Genomic DNA, 13,285 nt, shown 5'->3' with positions numbered 1-13,285 from the left:
AAAAAAGTGACAAAAACCCTCCACAGTAAAGCATAAAGCAACTGTAAATATTACTGTATGTTCATTTGCATGTCATTTTCCAGAATCCCTTGCTGCAGTGGAAGTGCTGTATGCTGGGTGACAATGGGGAAAGACAGGGTTGCAGACCTGTCTAAGACATGCAAATGAACATACAGTAATATTTACAGCACTATATATATATATATATATATATATATATATATATATATATATATATATATATATATATATAAATATATATACAGCTAAACCCCGTTATAACGCGCCTCGTTATACCGCGATTCGGTTATAACGCGGTTTTCCCGTGGCTCCCGTTTTTAAAAAAAAACAAAAAAAAAAAAACACTGCACACTGCACACACTGCACACACTGCACACACTGCACACACTGCACACACTGCACACACTGCACACACTGCACACACTCACTGCACACACACTGCTCATTGCTCACACTGCCACACTGCACACACACTGCTCATTGCTCACACTGACACACTGCACACACACTGCACACTGCACACACACTGCTCATTGCTCACACTGCACACACTGACACACTGCACACACACTGCTCATTGCTCACACTGCACACACACTGCACACACACTGCACACACACTGCACACACTGCACACTGCACACACACTGCTCATTGCTCACACTGCACACACTGCACACACACTGCACACACACTGCTCATTGGACTCACTGCACACACACTGCACACTGCACACACACTGCTCATTTGACACACTGCACACACACTGCACACTGCACACACACTGCTCACACTGACACACTGCACACACAATGCTCATTGCTCACACTGCACACACTGACACACTGCACACACACTGCACACACACTGCACACTGCACACACACAGCTCATTGCTCACACTGCACACACTGCACACACTGACACACTGCACACACACTGCACACTGCACACAATTATTATATAGAAATAAACAAACAACTGCACTTTAACAGATGTATTTTGCCTGTCTTGTGACTTTTGTTTCACAAAGTTAAGGGGGTGGGAAGTCATTGTGCTGTGGGGGTTGGGGTGGTGGCGGGGCCCTGCGCTGCGCTGCGGCTACGGCGGGCCCTGTACTGCGGCGGGGGGGGAGTTAGCGGTCTGTGTGTGTGAGTGCGAGTGCCTGTCTGTGTGTCTGTGTGTGTGTGTGAGTGCGTGAGTGCCTGCATGTGTGTGCGCGCGTGTGTGTGTATGAGTGCGTGAGTGCCTGTGTGTGTGTGTGTGTGTGTATGTGTGTATGTATGAGTGCTCCAGCCCGAGTCCGTGGAGGGAGGGGGGGGGGGGAGAGTAGCGGGTCCCTCCTGCAGCCAGTGGAGGGAGGGACCCATAGAAATGAACAGCACTTGTGTTACCAAAAGATGAAGATGATCATCTTGGCAATGAGGCTAGGCAGATTTCTGTACCAAAGATAGATTACATGTCAGCAAGATTGTCATTTGTTGTTAAATACCCCACACGTTGCACATAGTGTTAGCATATTAAAGCGAGGCCTTTTTACCATGCTTAAGTTCTACATACCTGGTCCCTCCTGCAGTCCGGGGAGGGGGGGGAGAGTAGCAGCTCCCTCCTGCAGTCCGTGGAGAGAGGGGGGGGAGAGTAGCGGGTCCCTCCGCTCAAGCCACGCCCCCCCTCCCTGTCAAACCTCCCACCTCCCGCTCCGGCTCTTACACTTACTTACACACACACTCAGACACTTACACACACTCACAGACACTTACACACACGCGAGGGCCCTGTGCTGCGGCGGGGGGGGGGGGGTTAGCGGTCTTCCGGAGACTGCTTACCTGTCTCCAAAAGCAGCACACTTATGCAGGCATCCCTCACGTTCGCCGTGCGCATGCGCATGCGCCGTGCGGCTCGTGAGGAGTGGATGTTGCCTGCCAGTTCCCGCGGTGACAGGGGGAAGCGGGGACAGGAGGGACATCCCCGCTCCCATCTCCTGCCCCGCGGCCTGTCCCGCGGTGACAGGGGGAAGCGGGGACAGGAGGGACATCCCCGCTCCCATCTCCTGCCCCGCGGCCTGTCCCGCGGTGACAGGAGGGACATCCCCGCTCCCATCTCCTGCCCCGCGGCCTGTCCCGCGGTGACAGGGGGAAGCGGGGAGCGGAGGGACATGCCCGCTCCCATCTCCTGTCCCGCGGGATGAATATGCGCTAAAGCGCGGCGGCCATTTTTTTTTCTCGCGACCCCGTTAGTAACGCGGTGGTCTCGGGGTGGACCCCGAGACCCGCGTTATAACGGGGTTTAGCTGTATATATATATACATGTATATATATATTATATATATATATATATAAACATCTTTGCACTAAATAAGGGTCCACAACAGAGGAAACACCACTTTCCATACTGTAAATGTAGCCCTGGGTAGTTGTGGGGCTATAGTTCTTTCTCCTCCTGTGCAGTAATCCCTGGTAAGGGCAGGTTTTCCAGGAGTAATCATGGGTTTTCCCCACATGCACACATACTGTGCAGTGAGGCAGTGAAGATAGTGTCATCAGGCTCTGTGTCCAATCACAGTGACACAGGGGTGGTACCTATTGGAACTACTTACTGCACAGCACTCCTGAATTTAGCCAGTTGTCTCTACGCTTGAGAGAGACTGGTTCACCCTAACTAGACTGCGCAGGGCTCTGCCAGTCTGAGGCCCTCCCTTAGGGGAGTGGAGGGGGATCGTGCCTCTTATCTCGCTAGGAGATAAGGGAAGAGCTAGGACAGCTTCTAGGGCCCTGAATAGGAGTGATTGTCCAAGGACTTCCTTCAGGTGACAACCTACTGATGTGCGGCTGAAGCACCTTGCTGCAAGATGGGCAGTCTGCCGTGTGGAGGAGAAATAAAGTATATCCATGAATCAACATACTTCTTGCCTGAGCTTGTAATCATTTAGGAAGAAGTTAAAGAGAGAAGTTCTCCTGCAGAGATTCCTCCTTACCAGTCTGGGGATCTGGAGGAGATGGAGGTGCTGTACCAGTGAGTATTACTCAGCTCTACCTCAATAGCCTGTCCTGATATCCCCCATACCATCGTGGGAGACTCAGGGCCCCCTGTTGCCAGCAGGTTTGCACCACCTTAGACACTGTAACCAGTACACCATTTCCCCTAGGGTACTCAACATGAGATTGGGGGGGGGGGAGGGGGGGTGAGGGGGTTAAACAGGGTTACATAAATATCAGAGTAGGTGCCACAAACATATCTATTGTTTACAGGGCAGTATATAGCATTGGAAGATAAGAGAAATAATATGGGATTTAATGGGGAGCAAGAAGGATTTCAGCAGGAGAGAAAGAGAAATATTTAGGAGAGTGAAGTGATTCTACCAACAGCGTTTAGGATAGATTGTAGAAGAGAAAGGTGAGAGGCAGTAAGGTCAGACAGTGGAAGGTTACAATAGTCAAGATGGTAGAGAATGAAAGCATGGGTAAGAATTTTAACAGTAGAACGCCAGGAGGAAAGTGCGAACCTTTGCAATGCTATGGAATAAAAAGGCCTCCATAAGAACTGCTCATTGACTTGAAAGAGCAGGAAGTCGTCTTTTTATGCAAAAGCACTGCTTAGTAAATATGTGCCTAAATATCATAGGCATCCGATATATGGTTTTAGGCTTCATGGTGAAAAGACTACTAAAACCTATAGAACATTATCAAAACTAATATATATGTACCATGTCTGGTTTTGGCTACCAGTCTGCCCTCCCTGACATGCAAGCTCTGGTAACAGTGCAGGCAGTGTCAGTACCAATCCAGGGTTTTCCCAACAGTAAGCAGCTTCCTTGAGTGACAGGGGAGGAGGCGGGTTAAGGCCTGTGTTCTGCCCTATCCTGGGCTCAGACCTTAGACCTTCCCCCCTGGTACTTAAGGGGCTGCACACCTAAATGTAGTAGTGTCTCTCCCCCCTTGACAGGACTAACACAGAGGTGTACCGAGCATTGGCACCTGCTATCCCCTCCCCTTTGGGGGAGTGGGGTGAGTACCTCTACCTCTGACTCTATTAGGGAGTCAGGGAAGAGCTAGGACTACCCTTGGTGCCCTAGGCCAGGGGTGGGCGTCCAGGGACCGCCCTAAGGTGGATGACATTTAACTATGAATGCAGATACCCGGTTGTACTGTGTATGCAGAGGAGAGAGAATAAAGTGTTCCTGTTCAACTATACTCCTTCCTGTTGTGTGCAATCTATCAGTGGGGAGTAGTGTAAATTCTCCTGCAGGGATTGCCTTCATCTTACTGGAGCCTGCAAAGGATGGGAGGTGCTGATCAGAAGCCTGTCCTGATTACCAGCGGCAGACCACTCAGGATCCTGTGAACCAGCAGGTATCCAGCACTACACACCTGGTAACAGGGGAATCTCCCACAGGGTGGGGGAAACACACACACACTTTTTTTTTTAAAATCAGCAGAGAAGGTATTGCAGATGTGATTACTAATGGGTAGGGCTTTAAAAAAAAGGATATCCCTGCATCCTATTGCAATTCAATAGCAATATACATTGCTTAGTGGCACTTATACAGAACACGTGCATTTTGATGTATGCAGTGCACCTCAATATTGCTAGGTGGTTTATCAACACAGGGCTTTGCATTTCTGGATTATACAGTAGTCAGTTTGCCAAAATTACTGAATAAGCATCAGACGATAAAACTTCTGCACAGTCATAGGATTTTAGATATGATTGTTAAACAAATATTGCATTAAACAGTTTTTAAACATCAACAAAAACTTGGCACTAAAAGAAGTTTCCCTTAAAATGCTTTTTTTTACATTTCTGTGTTAAAAGCAGTAACCCCCCTAATTAACCTTTCCTTCTTTTATAGGTTTGGAACTGGGGTGTCCTCCAGTGTGAACTGTGCTATATTAATCTACCAGGATCTCCCCTCCCCCCCCCCCCCCCCCGGGATACTTACTACTTACTAATTTGTAAAGGGGATTTAAATGGCCGTCCAATAAAAAGGCCGCAAAACGATCATGTTGCAGTTTCCTATTTGCCCGCTATTCGTCAGCCATTTTGTTTCCACTAAAGGGAGAGTTCAACCCTGGAACTTCACCAGTAAACATCTCAGGAACCAGGGCCCCTGGCACCTGAATATAGCATGGTTCAGCTCAAGGGAACCATCTGGTTCCGATCCTGTAAAAAATAAATTTAAAAAAAAAAGGGGTGAAAAAAAAAAAAAATCACTGGGAGGATTACTGCATTAGCTTTTCTGTTTTGCAATATTGCTATAAAATTCTAGATTACATATGTAGCCATGCATGTAAAATGGTCTGCAGTTGTCTCCCCTGCTGGCAGTAAACCTGGTAGGTTACAGGGATGCCAGCAGTAATCATGGAGGTTTGCCCTCACACCCTGGTGAGGTGCCCTGTGTATGGATGGGAGTGGCTACACGCTCTGAGTCCACAGTTAGTGACATCAGAGCTGTGACAGTTCCTGAAGTATATAAGGCACCGAACTGCCCAAAGTTAGTGTGTGTTGGAGGGAGAGAGTTAAAGGAAGGAGTCTGTGTTGAGACTTGGGACATGAAGGGCCCACTAGTGCAGTAACAAGTGGCCCGCTTTTACATTAAGCCTGACAAGGCCACACTGTGTCCAGGGACCTGGCACAGGGGTGATCTCCCTGCGGGGAGAGGGGATCCCACTCCATTGGAAGGGCGTACCTTTTCAAGGGACAGTACGGCGAGATGTGCGGCTGGGCTGATCGCTGCAAGGGGGCAGTTTGCTACATCAACAATAAAGATGCCCTGTTCAAAGACAACCCCAATGTGTGAGTGTGAAATTACTCTCCAGTGGAAGTCACCACCAAGAAGGAGTTCCTCATCAGGACCATCTCCCTGCGGACGCATAGATCCTGATGAGGTGGAGGCGCTGCACGTGATATAGGTAGGACTCGCACACACTACCTCAGCTGCCTGTCTGGAGTGACAATCCCCTAATACCATCATGCGGGAGACTCAGGAGTCCTGTTGCCTACAGGTGCACCACCAGACACGACCATGTAATGGGGGGCTGGTTAGACCACACGGGCCAATATGAGATTGGGTGGGTCAGCCTAGAGGGAATACCCGTTACACATATAACCACAATTGTAACCATTATGGTTACTGATCACTGTAGTTGTGAAATTGTGACATGATGGGCCATATTACCTAAGCAGTGCTACTCCATAAGACACCTTTCAGCAGGGCTTAGTAAATATGGCCATTTGACTGAACAGGCTGTAAGGTGTCTTCGGCATGAAAGGTGTCTTATGGAGTACGATAGGCAAAAGCTGTTAAATTCCGGCCATTATTGAAATCCCTGCTCTCTGATTGGATAATACCCGGAATTTTAACCAATCAGTAATAGCTCAGAATTTTTGGCACCCTGCCAAGTTTTTCAGCCAATCAGCTTTCAGTTCTCATTCACAAAGAGTGAGATCAGCTCTTAGACAGGGGAGGTGATTGGACAGGAGGCAGCAGCAAGGCACTGACTCCTCCCCCACCCTACCTGCAGAGAGCTCAGCACAGGAGTGTGAGGGGAAAGGTTTGTGTCTGTGTGTGTTTTGTGGGTGTAAAGGGGGCCCGCAGAGTGTTTTATTGGTGTGTGTGTCTTCTGTTGGTTTGTGTTTTGTGGGTGTAGAGGGGGCAGCAAAGTGTTTTGTTGGTGTGTGTCTGCAGTGTATGTTTTGTGGGTGCAGAGGGGGGGTGGGGGCTGCCGTGTGTTTTGTGTGTGGAGGAGGGGTGCAGTGTGTTTTGTGTGTGTGTCTGCAGTTTGTGGGTTTACATGGGGCTGCAGTGTGTGTAGAGGGGGAGCTGCAGCTGTGTGTTTTGTGGATGTAGAGGGGGCAGCAGTCTGGTGTGTATGTGTGTGTTTCTGCAGTGTGTTTTGTGGGTGCATCGCAGTGGGTATAGAGGCTGGAGGAGGGCTGCAAAGGGTGTTTTGGTGTGTTTGTGTCTGCAGTTTTGTGGGTTTACAGGGGGGGTGCTGTGTGTGTTGTGTGTTTTGTGAGTGTAGAGGGTGAAGGAGGGCTGCAGTGTGTTTTGTGAGTGTAGGGGGGGGGGGACTGCAGAGTGTGTTGTGTGTGTATGTGAGTGTGGAGGAGGGCTGCAGTGTGTTTTGTGTGGGTAGAGGGGGACTGCAGAGTGTGTCTGTGTATATAGGGGGGCCTACAGAGAGAGAGAGAGAGAGAGAGTGTGTGTATATATATATATATACAGTGTTCGACAAACGTATACCGGGCGTGGCGAGCTCCTATTGGTCCAAGCAGCACACGTGGTACTAGGTGGCGAGTAGATTTTTTTTTTTGTTCGGCGAGTAGATTTTTTGGTCATTTGTCGACATTATATATATATATATATATATATATATACACACACACACACACACACACACACACACACACACACACACACACACACACACACACACACACACACACACACACACACACACACACACACACACACACACACATACACACACGCGCACACGCGCACACACGCACACACGCACACACGCACACACGCATGTGAAAAAGAAAGTACACCCTCTTTGAATTCTATGGTTTTACATATCAGGACATAATAACAATCATCTGTTCCTTAGCAGGTCTTAAAATTAGGTAAATACAACCTCAGATGAACAACAACACATGACATATTACACCGTGTCATGATTTATTTAACAAAAATAAAGACATACGATACAATAACCTGGAAAACCGATCTTATAACCTTGGATTACGAGACTTTAGACCAGGGGTGGGCAACAGCAGTCCTCAAGGGCCACCTACATGTCAGGTTTTCAGGATATTCCTGCTTCAGCAGAGGTGGCTCAGTCAAAGGATATCCTGAAAACCTGACCCATATAGTAGGTGGCCCTTGAGGACTTCAGGTGCCCACCCCTGCTTTAGACACTTGCTATACAAATTGTACAGATGGCTTCATCAACACAGAGAACAACAAATCAACTTGTTCTATTAACATTGAACTGGAAATATGACAAAACATTATTCTACTATATAGTTGTATCATTGTTCGGACCAACATAAACTTGGTTTCACCTTTGAAAAAGTGTCAAGTGAAATTTAGAATGAATTTATTTTATAATATTGCATGTATTCATATATGTCTCAAACCTATATGTAGCCATTTCCATGACAGTGAAACACCAATAAATTCCCTTCCCTGTTTTTTCTCCTGAATTTCCTCCCATTTAGCTTTATTTTTTCTTGACTGGGCAATAAATATAGCAAATATTGCACAAATAGGTTGAGTTGCAGGAAAAAAAAAAAGAAGAATCAAGCTGTGTGTACTGACAACTTAGAAGTGAAATTCACAATATATGCTTTTACCTGAACCTTTTTTACTTTGTTATATACGTTATAACAAGGGATTAAAAGAGTGGCTCAGTGAGTAAAGACATGAACTCTGAAAACAATGACACTGACTTTGAAGCTGGTGGAGCCTGGTTCAAATCCCAGTGTCAGCTCCCTGTGCCTCAGGCACCAAAACATTGATTGCAAGCTCTGTGTGGCAGGGAACGCATTGTGTCATCAACATTCTATGTACAGCGCTGTGCACACAGCCAGTGCTATACAAGAATGTATACAGGATTATAAAAGTTAATTTTTACCATTACATATTGATCTATAGCCAGTGACGGAACGGGCATATGTTAGGGCCCCCCACCTTTCAGAATGCTTTTCTGGCACTTATTTTAGCAGCTGGAAAAGGCCCCCCTTCCGTGCCCTAACTGTTTTGTGGGGCTTTACCTGGTAGCAGCAGTGGAGGGAGCCCACCCAAGTGGCCCTAACAGAAGTTGGGCCCAACTTCCGCAATTGCTGCCTGGGTGGGCTCCCTCTGTTGCTGCCGCATAAGGACCCATTCCACAGGTAGGACCCTGGGGGGAGAGGGTGACTTTTTATTTTTATTTTACTTGCAGAGGGCCCACTGGTGACTAATTCCACCCCTGGCTAAAGATCACAAAACCACTGAAAGTAGTAGTATGTTGAACATATAGCTATCAGCATTAATGTAATAAGCAATTTTGCCACTACTATGCCCTGCTTTAATCTTTGTGTTATATGGAGGAGCAGGGCACAGACATAACGGTTGATATCAAACTCTGTGTCTCATTGTGTTATTAAAACATTATTGAACATCAATGAAAACATTTATGCTGATTCAATTAAAATCACCATTTAAAATCAACAGTTTCCAAGACACTGCCCTACTTTAAAAAAGCACTCATTCATAAGGCTTTAAACATTTTTTTAACACGTACCAGTATTTCCTTCAAGGTCTCTGTTTATGGACACGAAAGAAGGACTTGTGCACTGCACTCCCTGGCTTGAAGACCTTTGCAAAGGGGCTGGCTTGCGAACATTTGTCCAGTCTATATAACTAACATCCGATCGTGATCTGTTATGCCCCGGCTTGGACTTCGGGGGCTCTTCACCATGTGACAGTGTTTCATTGACCGAACGAGGTCTGTTTCGTCTGCGATGACATGCACTGAAGAAGTTGAAAGTGGAAGTGTCCTTTTCTTCGCCTGCCAATGAGGGACAGTCAGGAAATGTTCTTCTAGTTGATGTATATTGTTCTTTGGCATTGATACCATTCTTTGCTTTGGCATCAAAGAGACTACTTTTGCATCTCTCCCAAATTATGCTACTTTGGGAAGTATTGGCATTTTGTCCATCAGCTTGCACTTTCATTTTATTGGATATTTCATTTCTCAAGAGTTCTGGAACTTCATCAATCCCAAAGACTTTAGGCTGATGTCCAACACATTCAAGTTTATCAAAAGTGCTAAAGAAGTCTTCTGTGACTTCCAAAGCTGGACTGATGTCATCCACTTCAAACGCCTCCATTGATTGTAATGGAGTTTTACACTAATGGGGCCTCATAACTGGTCATACTGGTCAACCATGAGTGCACAAGATCATCTCATGGAGAACTTCATTACCAATCCTTGTTTTTTGCCAAAGAAATTAGCTCTTGTTTATTGAGGATTCCTGCAAAACATCGAGAAATACAAATATAAGTATTGGTATATTATTTCATACAATTCTGTTTATAGTTATTTAATTTTCCCACACTACCTATACCCATTTCACAGCATAGGTAAAGGTTACATTATCAAAACAAGGTTCCCATTGTCTTTGCAGGTTTATGGAGTATACTAACTATTACTTTCATTAATTTAAGCCTACGTTAAGTAGGGCAGAACACCAGATAAGCCAGAACATAGAAAAAAAAACATAATATTGGCCGAGATAAGCTTTATCAAACTAAGTTAATATTTGGTCTCAGATTTCCATAACCAATGGACAGCTACAACGTAATGAGAAGGCAGAATTCTCAGATTCCCACAAAAGAAACAGTGCTACCACGTGCAGTGAATAATAGATTGCATATCACACCGAGAGAAGCTCAGACAACAGAATAGATCATTCAGAGGCCGTTACTATACACACCTCTGAACATGACAAATAGAACATTTCATGTCTTTGAAAAAAAAAAATCTATGTTTGTTTTCTCAGGAAAATCAAAGGCAACTGATTGTTATTCTTTCCCAATTTCAACAGACCATACACTGTAACTCAAATCATTGGTCATCACCGACAAAAATTATAGAGCGGAAATTAAAATATTGAATTATATTGTTGTACATTAGACTTGCAGTAGAGATTTACCTATCTAAGCATCGATGTATGTATAATTTTATTTATATAGCACCACCGTTTATGCAGCACTTTACAATATTACAATACAAGGTAAATAAAGTCCAAACAATGGGTATAATTACAACAGGTAAATGACAACATAAGAAAAAGGGAGGCCCTGATGCTACAATCTATAGTTCAAATCAGAGGGATCATTACCTTTGTTGCAGCGGTGCAGAATCCTGACAATTTAGTGGTACATTTAATACACACAGAAACAGAGGATGAAAATCCCCATTGAAGTTTAAAGGGGATTTTCGTCTGAGAACGTCACGGACTGCCGCTTTGGAGTATATTAAATGTATCCCTCAATTTTTAAGACTCCTAGTTAATTACAGTTGAATGTTTACATGTATTTGCTCCCTGCAAAAATAAAATGTAGTGTTTTTAAAGTGAAACTTCTTTGCTGGCGATCACATTTTAACATCACGATACTAAGATCCAACAGAAGGATTCTACTCAAAGTATGCAAACATCTTTGACAATATCCTAACTTATTTGGACGTCATCGCCTTTTTGTACTATTTAATAGTAATTGTTAGAAAAGACAAAGGACATTTAGCAGGGGCCCACATGAGATGGGGCATCGTTGACACTATGGAGGAGATTGTTTCCCTTAGTATTGGTTAGGCTGGCAAACATAAGTACCTCCCCAGTGTAGGAGTGAGGGCTACCAGGGGAAACAGAAAGTAACTTTATGATTTACCACCAGTTAATAAATCTAGTATGAAGTCTGTCATTGTATAGTGAGCCTTATAAACAGATGTTGAATAAAGCTCTTTTTATACTATAAAAGTTCCTGGCGCCCATCCTTATTCTATCGGCATATCCATGCCCAGCGTGCACAGGAAGACTGAGCACTGCCATGTATATATTCAATTTAATGTAAACTCATTTAGAGCAGGGCAAGGAGTGTTACATAAAGCTTAGAATCTTGTCTACAAACACAATAGCTGGTTCTATTATGTTCTTTTACGTAAATGGTATAAGCCGTTAAAAAAACTTAACAGTATTTAGTGCTTCAGAACAATGGCAACCAAAAGCACATGCAGTTTGGGGCATGAAGGCCAAGAGGGCTTCTCAACTCCCATAGGAAAAACACTAAAAAGAGTGTGTGGTCAGCAAAATAATCCCACATAAAGGAAGTGAAGAGGAAGAAAGGCAATTCCTAGCCATGAATGGAAGTGGTTAAGTTGAATAAAGCCCCAAATTTCATATAATAGACCTGAGTTTAATGCATTTAGCTCCGCTGTCCAAGACTGACTGAGGATCCAAATGAGTGACTATAATTTTTGATCGAGATATGTTCATTTTACTGTGATATTTCTATCTCCAGGAGTGAGAATTCAAAGTGGTCCAGCTAGTCACTTAAGCTATGAATGGATGAGGCTGCCTCACTCCTAATGCTAAAAGCTTTCTGAAGCCTTATGAAGGAGTAACAGATCGAATGTGTTTGCCATGCTCTATGGCCTTCATATTGCTAAAATTATGCATTTTTCTTTTTATTCTTATGATACTTGTTTTTAAGCACCAAGTCACAAGGTTATGTTTTTAAGTAATATACATTGCTTTTCTAGTGTGTTGCTGTTTGAATTGATGTATCTTTCTTCTTTGACAAAGACTGGATGGAGTGATCATGTTTGTATATCATTATATTTACTGCCTGAATCCCAATATAATTCAAAATCAAGTATGTATAAATGTTTCCCTCCAATCTTCTCTATATGGAACTCAGGGTGTAAACTATTTTAAGCACAATGCCGCGGCTGTGATGCGCCTGTCGCACGAAAAAACAAAATGTCTTTTGAAAAATCTGCAGCGCAGTTGCTCTGCATCGCGCCCGCGCACTATGGCCAGCCCCTATCAGCTGCTGCACTTTGTTCTTGAAGCATGCAAAATCTCACGCACCGTCGCACCTACTATAATCGCAGCCGGAGAGTTAAACATAAAGCGATATTGACCTCCAGGAGCTGAATAAACCTTAATTTGATCTAGTGAAATTGAGTAAAATAAGTAGTAATTTGAAGGCACAACTAACAATACTTCAGTGAATGTTCAACAAAGGTACTTCAGCACACTGCTAGTTCCTTTATACTGTATGTACTCAAATGAAATCGGTTGAAGGTTCAGAGGGACTCGAAAGCTCCACTAAAGTTTTTGTGTCTCTCTTCACCATAAACTTTATATTGTTTGAAAAGGGTAGTTAGTTCCTCAGAGCTGCAGTTAATTTTAAAGTTTGGGGCACCACATGAAAATGCTTTTAAGTGATGACACAAACGGCATAGCAGTAAACAGAATATTTCTTAAATGTTTAATTTACTTTAAAAAGGCAATCGAAGACTGCGATTTTTTTTGCAATTATTTTTATATAGGATTGAAGCAGGGTGTGTCTCTGGAGTTCAACCACTTAAATGTCAGCACCAGGGAACCCCTGCTTCTGGAGATACTTACCTTTTGAATTAGGTGCCGGTAGCAGCTTTCTTTGGCTACCAGCGTTCACAATATGTCCGCTGTTTAAAGATCTAGAGC

General features: G+C 44.5%; 1 protein-coding gene across 5 annotated transcripts in view; it reads right to left on the bottom strand.

Annotated features, from left to right (window-relative positions):
* PLEKHM3 (pleckstrin homology domain containing M3) overlaps positions 1–13,285 on the bottom strand; it is a 201,774-nt gene that overhangs the window by 159,106 nt on the left and 29,383 nt on the right. For all 5 annotated transcript variants that reach the window (XM_075608512.1, XM_075608510.1, XM_075608513.1 and 2 more), the window contains one exon: positions 9,313–10,045. In XM_075608512.1, the coding sequence (XP_075464627.1) occupies positions 9,313–9,901 (589 nt within the window). In that variant the 5' untranslated portion in view covers positions 9,902–10,045. The remainder of the gene's footprint in view (positions 1–9,312; positions 10,046–13,285) is intronic.

The sequence above is a fragment of the Ascaphus truei genome, chromosome 7 (genome assembly GCF_040206685.1).
Source record: "Ascaphus truei isolate aAscTru1 chromosome 7, aAscTru1.hap1, whole genome shotgun sequence".
In the NCBI taxonomy this organism is placed as follows: domain Eukaryota; kingdom Metazoa; phylum Chordata; class Amphibia; order Anura; family Ascaphidae; genus Ascaphus; species Ascaphus truei.
This window is presented reverse-complemented; position numbering and strand designations above follow the sequence as displayed.